The sequence below is a fragment of the Vidua chalybeata genome, chromosome 6, assembly GCF_026979565.1.
Source record: "Vidua chalybeata isolate OUT-0048 chromosome 6, bVidCha1 merged haplotype, whole genome shotgun sequence".
Lineage (NCBI taxonomy): Eukaryota > Metazoa > Chordata > Aves > Passeriformes > Viduidae > Vidua > Vidua chalybeata.
In genome coordinates, this window is record NC_071535.1 from 6,996,133 (window position 1) to 7,020,049 (window position 23,917).

At 43.5% G+C, this 23,917-nt stretch overlaps 1 protein-coding gene across 1 annotated transcript in view; it reads left to right on the forward strand.

The window, feature by feature from the left end:
* Positions 1–23,917, forward strand: part of SYNE2 (spectrin repeat containing nuclear envelope protein 2) — a 158,702-nt gene that overhangs the window by 132,474 nt on the left and 2,311 nt on the right. Inside the window, exons 101-114 of the mRNA XM_053945765.1 lie at positions 6,591–6,753; positions 10,227–10,414; positions 10,566–10,716; positions 11,166–11,348; positions 13,189–13,326; positions 14,229–14,423; positions 15,232–15,514; positions 15,861–15,929; positions 16,732–16,868; positions 17,716–17,842; positions 19,519–19,730; positions 22,235–22,435; positions 22,763–22,891; positions 23,373–23,561. Coding sequence (XP_053801740.1) covers positions 6,591–6,753; positions 10,227–10,414; positions 10,566–10,716; positions 11,166–11,348; positions 13,189–13,326; positions 14,229–14,423; positions 15,232–15,514; positions 15,861–15,929; positions 16,732–16,868; positions 17,716–17,842; positions 19,519–19,730; positions 22,235–22,435; positions 22,763–22,891; positions 23,373–23,561 — 2,365 coding nt within the window. The remainder of the gene's footprint in view (positions 1–6,590; positions 6,754–10,226; positions 10,415–10,565; positions 10,717–11,165; positions 11,349–13,188; positions 13,327–14,228; positions 14,424–15,231; positions 15,515–15,860; positions 15,930–16,731; positions 16,869–17,715; positions 17,843–19,518; positions 19,731–22,234; positions 22,436–22,762; positions 22,892–23,372; positions 23,562–23,917) is intronic.

The window sequence follows — 23,917 nt, forward strand, 5'->3', positions numbered from 1 at the left end:
CTTTGTGTTCTGCCATGTGAGCCATCAGCAAGTCAGTACAGGTCTGTGGAAAATTACCTGAATACTGAAAAAAACTTTGATTTCAGAATAATTCCTTGCATTTTTTGGTGGGATTATCACAACTTCTTTATTTTTTTCCTGATACTGGCTGGGTGGGGACTGACTTGTAACCCAAGGTTCTCCCACTTCCGCCTTTTTTTTCCCACCCTGTGATCTCTGGCAGTCATAACACACAGAAATCATGACAGTGTGTTTTTCCACAAACGAACGATACCATAAATGAAGATTAGGAGTTATTTTGCCCTCTGGCATAACAGGCTATTTGCAGTGGAGGCCTTCTGCCTGGTCTGGAAGGTTAAAGAGAGGACAGGTTAGTGTGTGGGAGATTTAATTCGTACTTAAATAGCTGGGATATAATGGTAAAGGCGAGAAAGCAGAACGCAGGGGAAGTAAGGATACATCTTTGTGCGTGGTGCCTGTGCGTGGATGTACGTGTGCTCATTCTTTTGGGTTCGCTTCAGACTGACTCTGCTGCAAATCATCCGGGTCTGAGGCTCCAGTCCCTCTTTCTCCCAAGAAATGAGCACCGCATCCACCTTTCTCGGTGCCGGAGGCTCCAACCCGCAGCCTCTTTGTCGCCAGCCGCGGGCAGCCTCCCGGCGTTCGCTTCCTCCCGTGCTAATAATTCTGTCGTGTCAGAATAAAGCTCTCGTGGTTTTGTTCTGAGGAGGCATGAGGCCGTTCGCCAGGTAAAATCCGAACGCAAAACCTAAGGGTTAAAATAGAGGGGGAGAGAGCGCTCCGGTGTCTCCCCAGCTCGGGGTCGGGGAGGAGGAGGACGGGCGAGCCTCCCCCCCCCCACAGCCGGGATGCTAAAGCGGCGAATAAATAGGGCATCTGTGGAGGAGGGGTTTCCTCTGCCATGCCTGCCTGGTCGCACAGACGGTCCCCCCTTGCAGCTTGGGATTTGCAGGCTGAGGAATGGTTTTCCCGTGCGAACCGTAAGTGCCGTGTGGGTGCGCGGTGCCGGTGGGTTCTGGCGGAGCAGCGGGACCCGGCGGCCGCGGGGGGGGAGCGATGGATGCGCTGCGCCAGCGCCTCGCCGCAGCTCGCCTTGGGCGAGCGCACGAGTGGGAAGTGCGGCACGTTAGCAGCAGGAACAGTGCTCACGGGCCTCTTGCGATCAGCTGTGTTTGGGGCTGGCACCCGAGGCGGTGGAGAGCCTTGACAAGAACCTTTGGGCTCGCCGGCGGGGTGACGCGAGGAAAGCCTCCCCCAAAGCCTCCTCCGCTTCTCCCTGCGCGCACGCAGCCCAGGGGCACGGGGCGGCTGGCACGGCCCGAGAATGGCCTCGCCTTCCCTGAGAAAGGCCTAAGGTTTGCCTTTGGCATCACCTCTCCAAAGCGCGTCTTTTGTCCCTCACACGGTTAAGTTCCCCCTGCGACTCATTGAACAAAGGTTTCCTGGGCTGTGCATCTCATTTGCTTTGCCGCTGGTAAACAATCCTGTCAGCCGGCAGGGCCATTTCAGCCCCTCCTCCTCCTCCAAAAGACATGCAGGGAGTCGCTTTTTCTGATGACATTTGCCTTTGTGAAGGAGAGTTTGGAATAGATGTTAGGACGTTTTTTGTTCTTTCAGACACTAAAATTTGAATGCTGCTATTTACCTTATTTGAGCTTCCCCCCTACCTTTTCCTGCAGCATTTTGACACCTAAAGCAATGCAATAGGACATGTATTTTGTAATTCTTTTTGTTTGTGTGAATACATTTCAATCAACCTGGAAGCTCCTCCTACTGCTAGGTAATTCCTGAGTAGTTACTACAAATATACTGTGTATTTCTGGGGCTGTGCAATGATTCAGCCTTTAATGCTTTTCTCTTGTAACCCACTGCTGGCAACTTCGCTGTGGGTATTAAGACCCAAATCCAATCTCGAGTCAAGTCAGTTAGTCCTTCTGTTCACTTTTGCAGCCAGCTTGTAGTTATAATCGCCTACTTTTGTTCTTTATCTGCCACTTCCATTGTGGTGTAAAGATTAAAATATTTAAAATCTGGCTTTGTTTGGCTTATTCCAGGCAACTTAAGCATGTGTCTGAGTGCTAATCAGGGTGGATTTTTTAACTTGGCCCATTGCAAATGACAAGACAAATCTGAATTTGTTGGTTTTTTTTAGATTATTGGATTTTTTTGTATTATTATCTTTTTTCTTTTTCTTTCTGGAGGCATGTTGAATTGTGGCAGGTGAGTTCTCAGTGGGAAGTGAACAATGGATAAGTAGGCGTTTTTCCTGTAAACAATAAGGTTTTCCTGTTTGACCAATCTCAAATAACTTGAGGATCACACTTCATAGAGGAAGAATTCAATCAACAGTGGTGGCACCTTCCACCCTCAGGAAAAAGCTGGTTTTCTTTGCTGCACTTGAACTTTCAGTGCTGCTAATTCGCTGTATGTTGGGTGATTGATACCTGGATCTGGCAGGCAGTTTTTGCCCCCAGGCTTGGAGGCTTGCACTGTGCACTCCCACCCAGCTTCCAGAAGGGCTATGTTTCCCCAGAAATGGTCAGGATACATCTCAAAAGAGTTCGGGAAGTTTCTTTCATGCAAAGATCAGGTGATTTCTAAGAGTTTTTTCAGGGTGCATCTGAGAATGGTGGTTGCAAATGAAGACTTTTGTTGATGTAATTAATTAGTGTGTTTCACTCTTTTCTTTGAGCTGTAGCCAAGGAAATAGCAGTTGCCTGTGACTTCTGTGCAAGCTGAGGATGCTGACGTTTTTCATCAGTTTACCTCTTGTTTCAGTGTAGAGCCCTGCCCTTTTCCTTGGGCTCTGTGTCTGCTGACAGGAGCAGGTCAGCCAATGTGAATGTCTGGACAAAGCTGCCTTCCCATGTATGCACTGCACTAGTGTGAACTTCTCTTAGGTTTTTGTTCTTCTTTGGCTGCTTAACTCAAGTTTGAGATGAATGGCTTAGAGCATTAAGGGTGTTTAAATGACTGGCAAATGCCAAATTATATCAAGAATAAATAACAGATTCAATTACTTAATTACAATGGTGTTTCTAATGGCAATTGTTAGAAGGTAAATACAAGCTTTCAGTTCCACAATGATGCTGTCTTTGAGACTGTTGCTTCTGGTAACACTAGAAGATCAAGATCCTCATGGTGACATTCATAACTTAAAAATCAGAGTGATTTCTAAGCCAACACAGTATTGGAGTGGTGGTGCAAAAAGCCACACTTGGATTCTAAAACTGATGCTTTTAATTTTTTTTGAATGTACTTTCAGTCATAAATACATTTATTTATAGTCTAATATCCTTTGGTTTTGCTTTGGACTTCTTGGCTGTGTTCATCTATGCACGATGAAGACTGAAGAACGATGTTTAGCACCCTGTGAAGTTTCTTGTAATGCAGCTTAGGGATGGGAAGCAGGTGGATAGAGGCAGAGAAGGGAGCCCAGGGAGGCAGAGATGATCCTGAGCAGCACAGTAAGCTGTGGTCTCAGCTGGTCAGATGGTCCCAACATGTGCATGTCTCCAGAGCAGTTGTGGGAAGCATCAGGATATGCAGGAAGTGAATTGCCACAGAATACAGTCAGGGACAGGGCAGAGATCAAGCCCTGCTTTCCTCCTGACTGGCCTGAAGCCATGCAGAGTTGATAATGCAGCAGTGTAGATGTTTAGCTCAGACTCTTCCATTCTGTGCTCAGCACAGAGCCTGTATTGTCCATCTCTCCAGGGAGAGTTACCTGCCTTTGGAGGGCCACATGCCTTGGGAGTCACTGGCCCTGCTGAGCATCATAACCAACCAAAATAACTGATGGGAACAGGGCAGAGGAAGAATTAGTTCTCCTGGGTAAAATAACTTCCAGCCCATGACAGCATAAGAAAATAATGCAATGACATGTTCATTGACTACCACTTAATATAAGCAAAACAAGAGCAGCAAGATTTATACAGCAGCTGATTGCTTGGGAGCCAGATGCTGTCTGCATACAGGGTTGAACTGGGACCAGAGTGTTGAAAAAAAGCTTGTTAAGAAAAGCAAGAGCAGCTAAATACTTTTGTCATCCCCTGGTTTCCTCTCAATCAGCTGCAGCAGTGGAAGACAGAGCCCATGTAAAGGGGCAGAGGCAGGTGCTTTGCAGCAGTGTCAGCAGCTTTGTAGGTGCAAGGCAGGAACAAGGTGTACCATGGACTTGTGCCAAATCCTTCAGACTGGCTTGCAGGCTTACATCAGTCAGACAATACTAATTTTACTTTTGGAGAGTGCAGAGTTGCTAAATACCTGCCAGGAGCTTCAGTGTAGGACTGTGTTCTTCTCGCCCTCCTTGTAAAACAACTGAAAGTACAGCCTGGTGCTTCTGGGACAAGAGGTGGGGGAAGCTTTCCATGCTGCTAATCCATATGAGACCCTAAATTTTCTGCCCTTACTCTGTAAACAATACGACTGAGCAAATCCAGCAGGATCATTCCCATATCTCCTCCATAAGTGCTTTACCTTAAATCAAGTGTCTGGCTGACGTGTGTATCCTCTTTGGTTACCTTAAGGTTGTTAATAAGATCAGTTGTTGCTTACAGGGTGGCATATTCATTATGGATTAGGTGTCCTGCATATCTCCTGTCATTGTATCATCAGGCAGTTGCAAAAGCCATTCATTACAGACAGTTTGGACCACTGTCCTCTAAAACTTGCCACGGTAGTTCAGCAGCAGGCAGCACAGTGGGCCAGGAAACTGTCCAGGTTCCCTGTGTGGGCACTTCTGCCTTGGAGCAATCTATCCCTGCCTGCATTACATGAGATCACATCCCTCCCAGCTTCCACAAGACCTGTGTTGCCAAGTACATTGGGCCTCAACTCAGACCCCTCAACAGTTCCTGCATTTGGGGACATGCAGTGAGCCCCTTGTACAAGCTGTCCTTGCAGTCCCACTGCTGGTTTTGTTTATGTGGTGACAGTTCCCAGGCACTGTGGCCAATGAATGGGAAATGTTTCAGCCTTTCCACAATGCAGACTTAACTTCTTGTACTGCACTTGACTTAAACAGTTGAGGCTCATCTTGATAGTTGTTGGACTAGGCAGTAGCTAAAGGTTTAATTTGTAAGTTTGCATTTTAGAAATCACATACAAGGTTCAAAAGTTGATTCTAAGGCACAAGAACATAATTAGAGCTCAGGAGACCAGCACAGGGAAGCAATGCTGGCTAAGAAGTGGGTTCTCCCTAGGACATGGGTGGAATGATTTCATCTGACTTTAAGAATCTGCAGTGTTGATATTTATAGAACTGCAGGGTAGACCATTGCATTTCATGGGGATAAATACATGCTTTTTGGTACAGTTCATCTCATCTTGTGATCTGGATGTTTAAGACAGGTCTGATACAAGTAATGATTTTTTTTTCCTCCATTATCTACCAAGGTTTAGATGACAAGCTCTGAAATAAGTCTGAAGAGATAAGCGTCACCCTGGTGTTGCCTTTTTAGTAATTTTTGTTGGGAATTGCAGTAGATGAGAATTTCAAGAAAAAATTGGTACCAATGAGGTAGTCCACCAGATATTCCTCCAACACATGGAGACAAATTTGCCAAAATATAAAGGCATGCTACTTGTGTAATTTGAGGGGATGATATGGGGGCTTGACATGGGAATATGCTGCTAAGGCTGGAAGTAAAAAAAAGTCTGTCTGAGAGCTGTGCTACAAACAGCTGCAAGAAAAGTAAATGGTCTCAATGCACTTGTCCACTGCACAAGTCTCCCTGGCCATTTTGATATTCTCCCCCATCAGGATTGTTTTGTTTTTGTTTTTTTTTTTTTTAATTTTTCACTTGTCAGGAGAGTCTGGCATATCTCTGCATATTTGTGTGGTGTTTAGATGAGCTTTAATGTTGTGGTGCTACCAGTTCTATAGTAGCTGTTGTTCAGGCCTTCTTCTCTCCTGTCAACATCCAGAGGGTGCTGAGGCACTGGCACAGGTTGCCTGGAGAAGCATCCTTGGAAATGTTCAAGGCCAGGCTGGATGGGGCCTGGAGCAACCTGGAATAGTGGAAGGTGTCCCTGCCCATGGCAGGTTGGAGCAAGGTGATCTTTCAGGCCCTTCCAACCCAAACCACTCTGTGATTCTGTGATTTTTCCAGGGTGTTGGACTGGTTTGTGGTGTGCTTTGTGCAGATTCTGCCTCTCTTTGCAGAGTGGTACCTTGTTGGTTAGTGTGAGCCTGTTGGTTGCTAAAGATGACACTGAGCAAAATCCACAGCAGGAAAATCAAACCATAGATACCCACTTCAGTTTAACTGTGTCAAATAATGGTACAGTTTTCCACTTAGAAGAATGTCCAGTGTTCCGTAGCAGATGAAAATTCACCTTGCTTATACAGTTTCATTAAAGCCTTAACCTAAGACCTGTTTGCAGTTGTAGAGCAGGGGTCTGCTGAGCCAATTTAGGTAGATCTTGACTAAAACACAGCTCTGATTTACAGGCAGCAGTTTGATGTGACATGGCTTCATAAAGCCATGCCTGTCATCACCTCCTGCCAACATCCTTTCCACTGATTGACCATCTTTGTAACAAAATGTTCTTCCTGGTTTACTTAGGGTGAAGAAACTGAAGGAAACATTTGCTTTTATACAACTATTGGACAAAAACATGAGTAACCTTCGCACCTGGTTGGCCCGGATTGAGTCTGAGCTTTCCAAGCCTGTTGTTTATGACATCTGTGATGACCAAGAAATCCAGAAGAGACTGGCAGAACAGCAGGTGGGAAATAGCAGCATCCAGAGTAAATGAGCTAAAATGCTGCTGATTGGTCCTGGTATAAAATCACCTGTTTCTTTTCTCTAGCGAGCCCTTCTGGCTGTTTGCTTTGCATGGTGTGTTCCTGCCAAGATGCATTACATGGAAAAGTTTTATTTGCTTGCAGTAATTGCAGTATTGTGTTGAATTGCCCCCATGTCTCTCTGCCCCCCTTGACCCAAGAAAACATGCAAAATACAGCAGTTCCTGAGGACTAGGCAGGGCACAGACAGTGGGCAGAGTACATGAGTTTGACTTCGACTGACAAGGCATGAATGCTGCTCTCTGCAAAGAGATGGGATTTGATGCATTGCCCTCACTGGCTCTAGTTCTTGTCCCTTCCTTGCAGATAGCAGAGCAAGCTTGGCAGAGCAGGATGCTTGGGCTTTGGAAGGTGGATTTGTGCGGACACACCTTTGGCTGAGGTTTGATCAGAGGCAGGCTCTGAAGGTCCCTCAGGGCTGGGGAGCTGGCGCGTGAATCCTGCTGAGACAACAAGTGTGAACCAACCTCACACTGCTGGGTGTTGGTGGGCATTCATCCAAGGCAGTGGCTTACCAGGGGATCTTAGGAGTGGGATAGTCCTGGAGTAAATTTCTCTAGCCAGCAGCCAGGCAAGGAAAAGTACAGACTTGCAGGTGGAGTCATCCTTTGCTCAGGGCTGTGCTGTAAGTCTGACCAGGTTCTAAGTGTTTGGCTGTCATCTGGCTTTTGTATTAAACAGCAATACTTGCCCAAAAACTAAAGATCAAGAATAAGTCTGTCAAGATTGGAAGCTTGGAAGCTTTATGGCATCTGCCTTTAGGAACACTTACTGGTATCCTTCCCATCCTTTCCATCTTCTCTCTCTGGCTTCTGCTTTTGTGTCTAAGGATCCCTGAGTGACCCAGACCTGGGGACTCTGTTCTCTGGTTGGTATGGCTGTCCTTTTACTCGTGTCCCAAATATCACAGGAAGGGCCAGCTCCTCTGTGACAGGATTGGAGGTGGCTCCCACTGACTGCTCTGCAGGAGCTGGTCAAACACCAGAAGCCTTGGCCCAGCACCTCTCATGGTTTCATCTGCATTGTGAATGGTCATGTAAACAACAAAGAAATATTTTCTTCTCATTCAAACCTTCTGCATTCTCAAAGGCTGTGATAAATTGCCAAGCAGAGCAGAGCATGGAGCACAAAGGAATTGTATCCAAACTAATTTATTTTTATTATGAACATTCAAGCTACAGCTGGCTGCAAGAGCCATCATTTGCTGCTCAGAGCTACTAACTGCTTAATTTTTTTGGATGTTATTTTTTTTAAATACAGACCTCTAGGCACCTCTAGAGTCTGTCTACAGTAGCTTTTTAGCAGGCTGAGTATGAGAAGATTATGCTGACTAAAAAGACCACAGTAAAAAGAAAAGCTGCTGTTGTTCTGCATTAGTGAAACATTTGTCTTAATGAGACAAGTAAAAAGATCTTTCCTGGTTTTAGCTGAACAATTATTTCAGCAAGAGCAAAGAATGGTGAGAAATATGCCCTACAGGCTTTTTTTATTTGACATCCATGACTGGAAAAGCTTTACCTGTGCAGTCTTGAATAATGAAATTTAAAAGCCTTGTGTATCCACAGAGGTGTTTTATGGCATGTTTGTTCAATTAAAGGATGAAGATTACAACATGAATAATATTAATTTTAAGATTGCAAAGGTGTTTCACTAATGCAAAAATCTAGTAGTGTGTAGTCTGTTAAAGCTCTTTAGGCGATGCTATGCAGAGTTGAAGGAATGGAACCTCTTGGGGGCTCCATGTATGTTCCTCACCCTCTCCCTTAGTTTGTTATGTTTGTCTCACTTAATGCAGTCAGGTTATTTGGAAAACAGCAAGGATTCTGTCTAGGCTCTTCCATGAACCCAGGCATGGCCTGAAGCAATGAGGTCGTGTCAGCAACATTATCGTAGTGCAAGTTAGAATTAATTTGTAGTCTGTGATCAGAAGTCTCATTTTCACTAATACACCTGTAAATCCAGTGGAATTTCATGAATTCAGAAGACATTCCCCAGGTACCAGTAGTGTGGCAGAGCCTGCTCCCAGCTGTGGAGCCTGTGTTGAAAAGACACTGATGCATCTTGCTCAGTAAATATGTGAATCCTTAGTAACCTGTAAAAAATTCTGTTGGGTCTCCTCCTGGCAGTCTCATCTATGTAAGGAATTTCACTTCTATGTTCCTTAAAGCTGTTCATTACTACAAATCCCAAAAGCTGTATTTTATGGCTCAGCCCTTGATTCAGGTACCTATGTACCCACTGAGTGATTCTCAACTCCTTGCAGCTTGTTGACTTCTGGGAAAAATCTTCCTTCAACTCATTTTGTATTTACTACAAGCTGTGTCTATTTCAGAGGGATTTATTTATTTTATTTTGTTTGGGTTTTTTGTGAAGTCTAGAGCAAAACCAATTCTGCTTCATCTGTTGACTGAAATCAGTAACTACCATTTAATGGGACCTCCAGTTCACTTTTGTTAGGAAAATACTCATTTGTGTTTGTTGGTCTAGTGTTATTCAAGCAAAAGTCTCTGTACCCTTCATTAGAAAAGCCAGAAATGGGTTGAAAAATGGCATTGTAGTGGCTATTGTCATTTTATTAATATTTAAAGCTGGTCGCATGGTACAGATCTACCTTTTCAATAAGAAATATTTAGATAAGGCTTTTTTTGTCTTTCAATTGCACTGACTTCAGGCATAGTGATGGGTACAGGTTGAAAGGCCAGACTGTCATGGTGGTGCAGGCTCTGGAAAAGAAACCTGTAGTGTGGATTAGACAAAAGGTCTTTGCCAGATCCTTTAAAACAGTCTGTCAGAACAGGAGCCCTACAAGAGGGATTAAGAAAAGTAATGTAACACCAGGTACTTGTGTACTGTGTTTGTGTTTCATGCTGCAGCCTGTGATCAGTCACTAAAATGCACTAGGAGTTCTCTGACAAGTCTTTCAGTGTAGTAACCTGGTATGAGACAATCATCTTGTGCTGTCAAAATTAAGAAGAATTTATTTATGGTATAGATAAGGTTTGGATTTTGAATGCACATTTAAATTGTCCAGACTGTTAATGAGAAGATTGAGTTTAGACTGAGACACCAAAGGTGGACAACCCCTTTTTGCATGTCGGTTCTCTCCTCGCCTGTGTCAGATGCACACCTCATCCTGCAAGTCTTTTTTTAAAGCTACATCAGCTTTTCCTGACACGGGATTTACTCTTTCCCCATCCTCTGCAGCATTTTGAAAGGGCATGGGTGAGATGTAGCCGGGCATGTTTCCTTCCACTGACACTGTATGTTTCCTTCCACTGACACTGTATGTTTCCTACCACTGACACTGTATGTTTCCTTCCACTGACACTGTATGTTTCCTTTCACTGACACTGTATGTTTCCTTCCACTGACGCTATTCTTTTGCCACTGGCAGGACCTGCAGAGAGACATAGAGCAGCACACAGCGGGCGTGGAGTCCGTGTTTAACATCTGTGACGTCCTGCTACACGACTCAGATGCGTGTGCTAATGAGACAGAGTGTGACTCCATCCAGCAAACCACCAGGAGCTTGGACAGACGGTGGAGAAATATCTGTGCCATGTCCATGGAAAGGCGAATGAAGTATGTCTCCTATTCTTACCCTGCAGAAACCTGTGGCAGCGTTTTGAGGAAACGCTGTAGCTTTTGCCACAAGCTGAATTTTGAGGAGGAATAAAGAATCCAGAGTTGATAGTTAGCTTGTGATAAAACCTTTCTGTTTTTGCTCTCTCAGAATCGAGGAAACCTGGCGTCTGTGGCAGAGGTTTTTGGATGACTATTCTCGCTTTGAAGATTGGCTAAAAGCATCTGAAAATATAGCAGCTAGGCCTAATTCTTCAGAGGTCTTGTACACACATGCAAAAGAGGAGCTGAAGAAATTTGAGGTGAATTTTTTAACTGCCTTTTTTATGCTCGGCATCAGGCTGCTGAGTATGTATTGTTTGTGCAAAATGCCTTAGTCTCTGGAAAACACTGGTTTGGCATTGGTAGTACAGGGAACATAAATAATTTGGTGAGTGTGCAGCTGCTAGATGTCTGTTTGTCTCCAGAATTTTTTTTAATGTGGAGAATACAATGCTCTGAATAGACACTTAAAAGTTTAAAGCCTTGCTTTTTATAGGCAAGAGACTTTTGTAGCGTGATATTTATTCTTCTCTTTCTTCTCCTAGTGAGCTAAGTTTGAGCAGATGGTTTAAAATATGGGTCTTAAAATCTGGATTTAGTTTTGCAGTTGGAAGGTCTGTTTTTAAGGGGGAGGGCAACATCTCTCTTGGTGGATAATATCCACTTCCTGACTGTTACCAGGGAATGAGCTCCTCGCTTTGCCTTGCAGGCGTTCCAGCGGCAGATCCACGAGCGCCTGACGCAGCTGGAGCTGATCAATAAGCAGTACCGGCGCCTGGCCCGCGAGAACCGCACCGACTCGGCCAGCAAGCTCAAACAGATGGTGCACGAGGGGAACCAGCGCTGGGATAACCTCCAGAAACGAGTCGCTTCCATTCTCAGGAGGCTCAAGGTAGTGGCAGGGTGGGGTGAGGGAGCGAGGAGCGCTTGCAGGGGGCTGGTTTTCGGCTTCTTTTTTTTTGCTTCTGTCAAGGTCGGGATTGAAGTGCTGGAAACGGTATTTCATGTTCAGACTTAGATGTTTATTATTTTCATTTATATTACAAGTGGTGAGCTTTACTGAATTCTACTAACAAGCTACAAAATGGCTGTCTTTCCTTATAAGGTCTTTTAAGGCTAAACTATTTAATTAAGAAATCACACTTAAATTATTTTCAGTTTTAACTCAATAACTAATCACTGGAAGTCTGCAATGCAGACTATTTTGTCCAATTACAAAATACTTCCCAAACTCATTAAGAACAAGGACTAGCCTCTGCTCTAGAACTTCTATCTTGCTCTCTATATATATTACTATATTCTAAAACTTTAAACTCTAAGTTTTCTACTTAGTGACATTACACACTTTTAATCAAACTACACAGCTGTAATCCCAGTGCTGTTAATCCATTTTGGAAGCCTTCTCCACAGCCTCAGGTCAAATGTATTCTCTTGTGAGTCTGTGCCTTTCAGCACAGAAAGTTTAAAATTCTCATCATCCAGGGTTCCAACAGCAGGGTTCTGCAGGAATTACCCATGAGCAAGGCCTACATCAGAGCAACTCTCTCTGTCCTGAGCTACTGGCATAGCAGGGGAGCTCTGGAAGGGTCACTGAGTACATGGCATAAACCTCACCTTGCTAGATTGATTTTTAGTAGCTGAAGAAAAGCTTAAAGGAAGAAAGAGTGCAGATTTTGAGAGATCAATTGCAATACTCACTGCTCCTCTTTCCCACTTGTAATGGGTGGATGTGTTCATGCACTTGCACCTTTCTATAGATAAGAGACAGAGAGACAAAAGGGCCCCAAGTGCCAATATGGTTTGGAGTTTCCAACTCAACTCTACTTTGTGCCAAGTTGTGATTCACCAACAAGGCATTAAAGATGGAGGTGTGATAGAAAGCAGCTCCTGCTGTGCTGCCTGCCTGATGGGGAATGTTGTTGAAGCATGTATTTCAAAGAAGTATCCTGCTCATCAATTAAACTGATCTCTGGGTAGATACTCTGTGCTGTGCCCTGGGGGAAACTTGTCACTGCCAGATTGTTAAATATAGCAGTGCTGCAAGCAACTGACAGGAAAAACTGTTAGCTCCCCAAAATCAGTGGATGAGGCAGTGAGAGCAGTGATGGGGTTTGATCTGTGCAGCTACAAGTTGTCATATTTGGGCTGTTACATGATCCCCTTTCTGAAAAGTAAATCCACCCATGAGAACAAGCAAGCTGCATGTCTGTTAGCAGCTTCTGTGGGACATGCCATGCCACACAGTGCATTAATTACACTGGCGTGGTGTAATTAATACATGATCCAGCCTCTGCATTGTAAAATCAGTAAAAACTGATTTTAATCTCATAGTTTTAATTACTTTAATTAGAGATGAGGGTTGCTTCCTTTGTTTATCTCTGTTTTAAGTTTAGAACAAAGTCGATGTTAAGCCTCAGTCCAAGTAACTGTTGCTGGTATAATGATGTGGGAGATGGAATGTGTGGACTCAAAGATGTAATTTTATAGAAGCATCTTGAACTGCTAAAATTTTACTCCCTCTTCTGTACAAATAGTGTGCTAGTACAGGGCACTGTTCTAGCATCCCTACAGGAAGAGGACAGGTTTTATACATGGCATGCTGCTGTTTGTGTCCTGATGGCCTTTAAGGTGAACAGGAGATTTGAAATAAAACACTGATTTCAGAGAGCTCCTGTGACTTGTCTCTTTTAGTAGCTGAAGTCATGTAACACTGGCTCCTTTTTTGCATCCAGCACTTCACCAATCGGAGAGATGAGTTTGAGGGGACAAGGGAAAGCATCCTTGTCTGGCTCACAGAAATGGACCTACAGCTGACAAACGTGGAACACTTCTCAAAAAGTAACTTTGATGACAAAATGCGCCAGTTAAATGTACGTATCCTTCTGAAGCAGTTGTTTACTATAGCCCAGTGATCCTGTTGGGCTGCCCTTGCCTGAAAGAATCATTCATTTTCTGTAACTTCACAATAGCCACCACATCTCTGTAGGACTATATTTGTTTGAAGACAGCAGTAATTGTTAAGACATAGTGTCTGAATCAAGATTAAGCTGTGCATTATTAATTCAGATTCAGGCTCAGTGTTCAGTCTCAGTTCTGTCCTGCAATTTTCTCCTGACAACACGTGTCAGTGACAGTGGTATCTGGCCTGGAAAGCAGCAGATACTGCATAACAGTAAGAGCTACATTCCTAAATTCAGGCATTATTTTCTGGTGCAAATCTTTTTTTGAATTGGCATTACAGTACAATCTCTCCTCAGAACTGATGTCTGTAGCTGGGAATTTCAATAGAAATTAGACATCAGGAATGTGCAGTAATTCTAAGGAATATACCAGTTCTTTCCTACACTATATGCTCATTTCTCCTTTCTTCTTGCACTGTTAGTGATTTGGGATGTAGATTTACTGTTGTGTAGGCTGGAGGTCCAAGCAACCAAACCAGCTTCTTGGCTACTGAGAAAAAGATTGTGTGTACCAACAGAAGAATAATCTCTGATTAGCTGAATTCTTGTATCATGATCCCCTGCAGGTTCAGGACACTGCAGCCATACTGATGTACACATGGGTGGAAAATGCCACTTCATTTAGAACTGTAATTCTGCTCATAAAATGAACCTTTGGACCTCTTGAATAAAAAGATATTTGCCAAATTAAATTAGACAACAATGTCAATTGTTGCTTGTCTTTCACTGCAATGAGCTAGAAAACGGGGACAAACCTCAGGTTAGAAAGGGCCAATGGAGAAGTAATTATTTTTCTTGTATGTTCCAAATAGGGTTTCCAACAGGAAATAACGTTAAACACCAATAAGATTGATCAGCTAATCGTTTTTGGGGAGCAGTTGATTCAGAAGAGTGAACCTTTGGATGCCATCCTGATTGAAGATGAATTGGAAGAGCTTCATCGATACTGTCAGGAGGTGTTTGGGCGAGTTGCCCGATTCCATCAAAGACTGACTTCAAGGGATCCTGTAAGGAGCAACAGTTGTTTCAATGTTTTGACAATATTTTGGTGTTTGAATTGCAATGCTTATTTTGGTTTTTGAATTGCAATTGCTTATTCCTAGCAGCTTGACTGAGTGTTTTGAGCTCCAAGGGCTCAGGAGCTCTGCAGTAGATGTCCCAAGCCTTGCTAAATCTTTGTTGTCAATCCTTTCATGCCTCTCCATCTGCAGAATCTGGATAATAGTGTGGAGGTTGTTCGTAAGGTTCAGAACTATATAGCTGTGGCTTGAAGGCTTCAGAACCTTTTTTGGTGTTTTTAATATCACTTTGTTTTCCTTACCATCAATAATGTGCTTAGAATACCTCTTCATGTATTTGTTTGTCCACTCCATCTGTCCACTTTGTTGTGAGAGCCCTAAATAGGGAACAGCATGCACTTCGCTTTTCCCTGGGAACTTTCAAATGATTCTCAGTTTGCTTGGCCTCAAAAGTAAAGAATGTCTGTTAGAAAGCCGGGTAGAGGAAGAAACATGAACAAGTAGCTGTTCACTCCTGACCTTTTAAAGTCCATTTGGAACTGGATATTCCTCCTGCAAACTGGAGAGATGCTATGGTGGTGGTGGAGTGCCTTGAAAGAGGAGAGGTAGCTGCTGATGTGAGGATTGGTTTTGGCAAAAAAGGAAGAAGGCAGAAATTATGTCTCCCTTTAATTTTAGGTACATGGTTGCTGCAGCTGATCACAAAACTGTCTTCAGTAGTACAGTGTGGTTCAATCATTATCTCATTAAGATCTCTTGTAAATCTTATTAATATGCACTAATTACTTATTTGTAGGGATTGGACGATGAAAAAGATAACTCTGAAAATGAGACAGATCAAGAAGACTCCAGAGAAATCCAGACTGATCCCTGGCATAAGAAAGCCATCACCGAGGGACCCTCATCAGCACAGTCCCTTTGCCACCTTATGCCCCCAACTCAGGGCCATGAGAGATCAGGCTGTGAGACCCCTGTCAGCGTTGACTCCATCCCACTTGAGTGGGATCACACAGGTGATGTGGGAGGTTCTTCCTCTCATGAAGATGATGAAGAAGCAACATATTACAGTGCACTGTCAGGTGAGAACCAGTGTCCAGCAGTTTGGTTTGATGTGGAGCAGCTGGAGGATGTCCCTTTGTGGGAAGGGAGGGGGATTGAAGTCTTGCTCCCACATTGTTGGTTGGTTTTCAAGTACCATTTATAGATGTGGGCAGACTCATCTTTTAGATGAAGGAAATGGTACTGTCTAAACCAAGCTTTTGTTTTTAGAAACATAAGAAGGTTTTAGAAGCCTTATAAGAGCGTTTGAAAATGATACCAACCACTTACTTTGTTCTTTGTCTTTGCTGTCCTTCATTGTTTCCGTTGTTTTTAATAGTTGGAAGATACTGAATAGTGAGGAAAATGACATTATTCTTTTTTCAGATGTAGAAATCACTGAAAACCCTGAGGCATATCTTAAAATGACCACAAAAACTTTGAAAGCATCTTCTGGTAGGCACCTGCTAATGCATGTGTCTGAACATGGCAATCTCCCTGTGCTGCACGCTATATTCCTCAACCTCTCTCATATGTAATGTCTGACTTCCTGCCTTGTGTGGACACCATGTCTCATCCTGTCATGGTGTTCTTACGCTGCAGTATCCACATGGACATTAAAAGCAGTCAAGAACACACCATTTAGATTTTTGCCTGGTAAATGCCAAGGTGGTTAACGTGCATTTCATTGTACTGATCCAAAGTCTTTTGGTTCTTTCTTGGTGGTTTGCTCTGGGTAGTATCAATTTTTGGTTGTTTCTAATTTTGGTTGTATAGCTACTGAAGGCAGTAGCTCCAACTCTGCGAGTATTTTTTTGTGGTTTGTGCATGACAGAACTATGTGTGTCCTGTCTGTTAAATCCAGAACAAACATTCTCCAAACCAGGACATGTCTAACTTGTTCCCTCTGACATGTTGAAGATGTGTGATAGTTATTGTTGGGATGCAAACTTTACAAAACCATGGTGCAGCCTTGTCTTTTGGTTTTTTTGAATACTCTAACCTGTATTCAAGCATTTTCCAGAAGAAAACAGAATGTCCCATAACTGCATGGCTCTCATCTCATTACCTTTGAAACACTGTTGATGTTTTGCAAATGTGCATGCTTTGCAAGGAAAGCTGCAAAACTGTCATTTTTATGCCATAACTTGATGCCATTTTATTCAAAGCGCTTTCTAACTTAATACAAAGCAACAGCTACCTTGTGGAGGTGGGATCTTGCACTCATGGTGTGTGGTTTTGGTTTTATTTGTTTCAGGAAAGTCTGTTTCAGAAGCTCATCCTTGGCATTCTCCGGGTAGCCCAGTCTGCAGGAAACACAGATATAACCAGGCAGAGATGGCTGGAAATGTGTTGTCTGGACCAGAGACAAGTACTCCCTATAAACCAGAATATGTGAGTTGGAGGCTCTGTGGGCACTGAACCTGTACTACGGAGTCTGTTTGTTGTTCTGTTTAACTCCACCCTCTTCTCTTCTCCAGCATCAAAGAAAAGTATAGTTGAGGTGGAGAATTTTCACTTCACACAAACTTAGACGTTACTCTGGTGGCTCAGGTTGGACTTGTGGTCAGTCAGGGTCTGGAGGAACTTCCTTCCTCTATTGTCATAAGACAAGTCTAGGAGAATTTAACCCCCGCAAAGGATAGGGTGTGAATCTCTTGATACTTATGGACATATTTCCCTTTCCTTAGCAAATTTGAAGAGTCTTAATATGCAACACACCATTTAATCTGCTTCTAGGCACTGAAAAATGTGCCAAAATGGCTTATTGTCCATTGGTGCCTCAGCCTTGGTGGCTGTTTGCCAGCCATGGCTTCACCAGCAGCTGCCAGGCTCAGTGGATCTGGACCCATTGTCAGCACTCTTCCTGGCAGGGTGGTACTGGTATCTGGCTGCTTTTGTGATCATTAATCCAGTCTCAGAGTCTTAGAGTCAATATTGCCAAGACCCACAATCCAACAAAGAACACCAGCAACTGTACATTGTCTGGTACATGTAGTGCAAAAGCAATTAATTTGCCGTGTCCATTCTTGTAGTTATTGGCATCACCATGGTGTGTGTTTGTTTACTGGAAAGGCAAAGAGAGCCAGTGTAAGCTGGTAGCAAAGCTGCAGAAGCCCAGTGCTAAATCTGATATGTAAGAGCTCAGCAGCAGCCCAGCCACCCCAGAGTAGCACAGATTATGTTGGACCTTTGACATCCTGTTAACCTGCAGGGCTCACCCACCAAAATGTCATTGCAGGTGAAGCAGCTCAGCTCTGCAAGCAGCTGCAGCAGCAAGGAGAAAATTCCATCTGCCAGCATGAGCGATGAGGAGCCCCAAGATGACCAAGAACTTGTGAATATAGCAGCAGCAGAGAAGCAGTCAGGTACAGAGCATTAGGAGTGGCTTTGGGGCTGTGATGTTTGTCCTATGACTCTGGGAAGACAAAAGCAGAGATGGCACAAAGGCAGCATATTTGGGAATAAAAAAAATAATGTATTTTGCCAAATTTCTAAGTTTCAATAAGCTCCCTTCTCATCTGGTTCTGTCCAACCCATGGGTGCTGTTCAGAGCTTTCACATTTTCTGCCAGAATTGAGATTTTTCTTTCATAACATACTTCTGTCTCTTTGCTGCTTGTACTAAATGGGAACAATTTCACTTTTCTCTGATACTGAACACTTCAGGGACTTCTAATCAGATTTCAAACCAAAGGTTCTGTCTAAAGTAAGATTGCTATGTGGAGTTACTGGTACTCCCTATAACAAGATGCTACAGCTCCCATTTGCAGAAATGTTTGTTCAAAGCTGGTAATGCATTCTGTTCTTCAGTATCTTTACAGTGGTCCTTTCATGCAAACAGACCAGCGAGCTGGTTTCTCTTGACCTTTTAGGACCTCATTCCTGGTTTCAGGTGCTTGAGATTGTAACAACACATTGTACTGCAGTCACAAAAGCAAATCATGTGATAAAAAGAAGGCTGCAGCTACATGCAGCAGCTCACTTACTTTATTTCTCTGGTCTCACAAATAGTCCAAGGTCGTGTCCCATATGTGGGATGAATAGGAATAACTTGAGAATGGTTTAGATGTGCTTTCAGAAAGTGTCACTGATCACACAGGTGGCATCTCCATGTCCTTTAGCACTGAATTGATGAAACAGTCATTAAGAGTCATTATAATGGCTTGGGTTGGAAGAGACCTTAAACTTATCTAGATCCAACCCCCCTCCCATGAGCAGGGACACCTTCCAGCAGAACAGCTTGCTCAGAGCACCATCCAGCCTGGCCTTGAACACTCCCAGGGATGGGGCAGCAACAGCTGCTCTGGGCAACCCTGAAGCCAGGGCCTCAACATGGCCACAGTAAAGAATTTCTTCCTAATATCTAATCTAAACCTGCCCTCCAGCAGTTTAAAGCCATTATCCCTGGTCTTAACACTCCATGCCCTTGTCAAAAGTGCCTCTCCAGCTCTCTTGGAGCCCCTAAAGGCACTGGAAGGGGCTCTAAGGTCTCCCTGGAGCCTTCTATTCTCCAGGCTGAACAGCCCCAACTCTCTCAGCCTGTCTTTACAGGAGAGATGCTCCAGCCCTTTCATCACTTTTGTGGCTTCCTCTGGGCACTCCCCAGCAGCTCCACATATACATAAAACACAAACCCAGGTCCTAACTGCTGGATCATATTTGTCCCATGTTGAATTTTGGTGTTCACCAAATCGCAGCTGGGCTCACTGAATTCTGTCTCCTTAGTTTTGGTCTGTTCTTCCAAGTGAATTAAAACATCTCCAATTAATGTTATTAAAATTCTGTGTAGCGCTGCTATGTGGATAACTTGACCAGCAATATGAAATTTAGACACTGCAGAAGCTCAAGAAAAGATGTTGTTGAACGACAGTAATACATTACAGCAGTTAATTGGTCTCAAGTAGCTAATACATTACAACAGTTAATTGGTCTCAAGTAGCATGGAGAATAATTTTCTTGCAAAACTTCTTGCATCTGTTTTATGCACTCCTTCCTTTACTGAAGATTTAAATGTTTGGGTTTTTTTTTTCTCTGATTTGCAGGCATTATTGATAGGTGGGAGCTCATCCAAGCTCAAGACCTCAGAAATAAACTTAGGATGAAACAGAAATTGCAGCAGTGGCAGCAGCTGGACTCAGACCTCAGTGACATCTCTGCTTGGCTTGATAAAACTGAGCAAGAGCTGGAAGAGCTGCAAAAGGTGAAGCTTCCAACCAGCATGCAAGCATTGGAACAAAAGGTCAAGAAATTGAAAGTAAGTTATGGCTTACTGAGAAGAGGGATTTCAAGATGCTGATATTTTTTAATCACTGTGTTCTCCTAGGATCAGTTGGCAGCATGGATGCCAATAGCAATTCCTGTGCCACAGGGGAACTGAACTGCTCTCAGCTAAGAGGGCTAAAGAGGGTCTTAGGCAAGGTGCTTCTGGCTTCATATACAGAGATTGGCAGGCAGAAGTAAAAACCTCTCCACTTCTCCCTTTCTGTTTTCTTGCACAGTGATATCGACATCTTCTCCTTGTGCCATTCCCCTCTATGCAAATCAGAAACAGATTGAAAATTAGCCAGGTCTATAGGCTGCAAAGTTTAGGCTGCTTTTTTTTTTTTTTTTTTTTTTTTTTTTCATTTAATTAAGGGCAGGGTGTAATTCCAGCAGGAGACTGACAAAGATCTGCTCTAAAGCTGTGGTTTCTGCAAGATGAGCCAGCAGGTTAGCAGGGCACATGTAAGCGCTGGGGCCCTGGTCCTTAGGCAGTGAAATGCCTCAGGTTGAAGTCTGAGAGAGCAAGTGTTCCTAAAATCTGTGGAAGTGCAAAATCCCTGTGTGCTCATCAGCACCCCTCATCAGCTGCCCCGTGTGGAGTCACCCTGAGGCTGCTGGTCAGTCTGGTGTCACCCTTGGGGTGATGCTCACAAACAGGACACTGCAGAAGGGAGGAAGGATTTTCTAGGCATGCTGAGAAAGCCTACATGTCATGGAGTAGTTATTAGGCCAGGGCCAATTACTCTGCACTCCAGCAAGATTAACTCTGATTCCTTCAGCCAGTCTGGATTAGGCACCAAGCCCCAGGAAAGGTTTGATGGTGCCTCCCAAGTGGAGGGAGGTGTTTTCCTTCAGCCTGGAGTTGGGTGTCTGACCTCCTCAAGGAGCAGAGCTTCACTTCTTCTCTCTTCTGCATCTGCTTAAGAGGAGTCCAGCTGGCTGTAAATCCCATTTTCAGACAGTTTGGCTTTAGAGGGGTGTTAAAAGAGCCAGTGTGCTCTAAGAAGTGAATTTCATGAGGTGACAGGACATCCCAATTGCCTGGGATAAGGATAAAGTCAGTCTGCCTGCAGAGTGGCTAACTGGTGTTCAGAAGTCTGTTTGCTTTGTCTGATATTAAAGGAAACTTTATTGCCTGGAGGAGAAGGGGACAGGATCCTTTGATGGGTGAAAAAATGTAATTTAGACCAGCAGTTTTCTACAAGTGGAACTCAGATCTTGAGATTGACACTCTTGGATAGAAAGGCTGCTGGGAAAACCAATCTGAGATTCATGGTTTGTGGGATTCATCCTGCAGCTCTAACTTCCCTACTGCAAGAGCAGCTTGGAAAAGATGAGTACCCTTGATTCAAACTGTAAACTGGAGGGTACAAGGAAGGTATTGTTTGGTATTCTTTTTTTAAAAAAATCTTCAGAAATACAGGGTCAGTGTTAACATAAAGGTGGTTAGATGATATGACCATGACTGCAAATTCTTTATTATTCCCCCTGCAATTATAAAGGAGAGGAGGAAAGCAGGCAGGACTGCCTTCTGGGGGGTCCTTGAGAAGTCAGAGAAATGGGCTGACAGAAACTGAGACCAGAGAGAAGAAAAATAATTTCTCACAATAGGGTGGTCTGGTGTGGGAAATTGTAAAGGTAAGGAGATATTCAGAAGGCTGGGAAAAGCAGGCCTTAGAAACAGAAAGAGCAGAAAAAACTCAGAGCTAGCTGCAGCTGCAAAGTCTGAAAGTAGCAAAAGTTATAATGACTTTTTATAAGACAAGCAAGCATTGTGTGAAGCAGGTGTACATGTACTTTCAGTAATTGGCTAGAACAACTGTCTGTAAACTTTAACAATATACTGATAACTAAAAAGTTTGTAAAATGTTCTGTAGCAAAGACGTCTTTGGGTGTACGTGAGCTTTGCCATCTTTCTATTGTCTCAACCATGTAATGAAGATGTGCAAATAAAAGCTCAAGGAACGTACTCCAACAGTCCTGTCCTGTTTGTGAAAAAAACAAACCTCCAAACACAGTCTGGTGTGGGACCAAGGGCCCAGAGGGCGTGGGGAATCCTCCATCCTGTGAGATACTGAAAATTGAAATGGATGAGGCTCTGAGCATCCTCCTTTGAGTTTGAAGTTGGTCCTATATGAAATAGGAGAACGGAGTACAGACCTCTAGATGTCCCTGTCAGCATTATTCTAGGATTCTGGGGTGACAAAACCTTTATCAGTTAGGAGAAAATACCATGTGATGATCAATGGGAGTATTTGTCCAAATGTCAGGGAAAGAGACAGCCCAGTCACACTTACTTTCTTCAAAGTGAAGGTTTTGGCTTTAAAAAAAACCCAAACATAAACCTGCCTCAATATGTTTCTTAGAAGTATTGAAAAGCCACCAGATTCAAACATCCTTCTCCAACACCTGTAATACTTTTGAGTGTGTGGTTTTATTGTAAATAAACATGTTTTTCATCATTCATAAAAACTTCTAATCCTCCTTTTCTACCAGGACATGCTTAAAGCATTTGACAGCTACAAAGCAGTGTTGCTTTCTGCTAACCTGAGCAGCAAAGAATTCCAGAAAGCAGACAGCACAGAGTTCAAGGAGCTGCAGAACAGGCTTCGGAAGGTCAACTTGCACTGGGAGAAAGCAACTCGTGCACTGGACAACTGGAGGAAGGGTTTACAACAAGCCTTACTGCACTGCCAGGTACATACCACATGCCAGCTTGTAAGGGAAAACTCTTTGGGATTCTGTTGAGGAGAGGGCAGAAGGATACTTCCTGCACATCAGTGGAATGGTCACTCACAATCCAAGATGCTTTGTTTCCTGATAAAGTTGCCTCTGATGGATTGAAACGGTTTGGTAAAAATACCTTTCAAGTGGATAATGCCCTTTTACTACATAGGTTTCTGTACTCTCACTAATTGTCAATTTGTGGTGGCTCTGTCTAATCTGGGATGGGCATTTTGTTTGTAGATGAAGGCACTGCAAAGGTGTTTTTCCTCTTATGGGCCAATCTTTTTGTTTCTCTAGGATTTCCATGACCAGAGCCAAAAGCTAATCTTGTGGTTAGCAAGTGCTGAAAGCCGGAGGAATGAAGCACAAATCACAGATCCTAATGCTGATCTAAATACAATACTGGAATGCCAGAAGGAGCTAATGGTGAGTGTAGCCTTAACTGCAGCACCTCAGCTTTCAGCACACACTGAAGAGCAGGATGTTTGTCTCACAGTGTCTGCAGCCTGTCCTCAGACCTGCTGTACTCAGGCATGTGGGTGGTTTTTGAAGTGGACCAAGATATTGCTGCATCTACAAGGCACTTGTCCATAATTACACATCATAATAAAGTTGTTTATGAGCAGTCTTTATGCTGGAGCAAGACTTCCAATTTCCAAAATTTAATGTCTTCTCTATATTAATTACCTGCTGCTAGAACTATTTTGAAATGTTAGTTCAAACAGGCACAACCAGTCTCTTCAAGAGAACTTAATTTCCTATGCAGCTGTAATAACCATTCCTGTGCTTTGTGGATTCTCAGGCAGGTTGTGTTGTTCTTTAAAGCCTTTCAGAGTTCCTCCTTTTGGGAAAATATCCATAAAGTTGAGGGTAACATTCTGGTTTGCTGGTTTTTGTTTATTCTCAGCAACTGGAGAAAGAGCTGCTGGAGCAACAGCTTAATGTAAACTCCCTCCAAGAGCTCACTGCTTACCTGCTGCTGAAATCAGATGGTGATTACATTGAAGAGGAAGAGAAGGTCCATGTAATTGGAACGAAACTGAAACAGCTGATTGAACAAGTCTCTCATGACTTAAAAACAATACAAGGAAATATGGTGAGTTGGAATTTAAATACTCATTCATGGATCTTCCTTACTGAAAAGAAAGAGCATATTAAGAGTGAAGGTATTTATAAAAAAAACTGACTTAAGTACTTTCCACCTTGATAAGCTGAAAAAAGAACAGTTCTGGCTGTAGGCTAGCACAGTATTATAACAGAGGGGTTGTGCTGCCTCTGTCCTCAAGGGGCTTGAAGAGCAGAGAGCATAAAGCTCTGAGTAAGGCTTTTGGTAAGGTCTTTGGGCAAGAGATTGGACTAGATGGACTTCCTGAAGTCCCTTCCAACCTGAATTTGCGTGATCCAAACCAGTATCAGGCTAGGAGTGTGTAATGAACACGTAGGAGTTGAAGG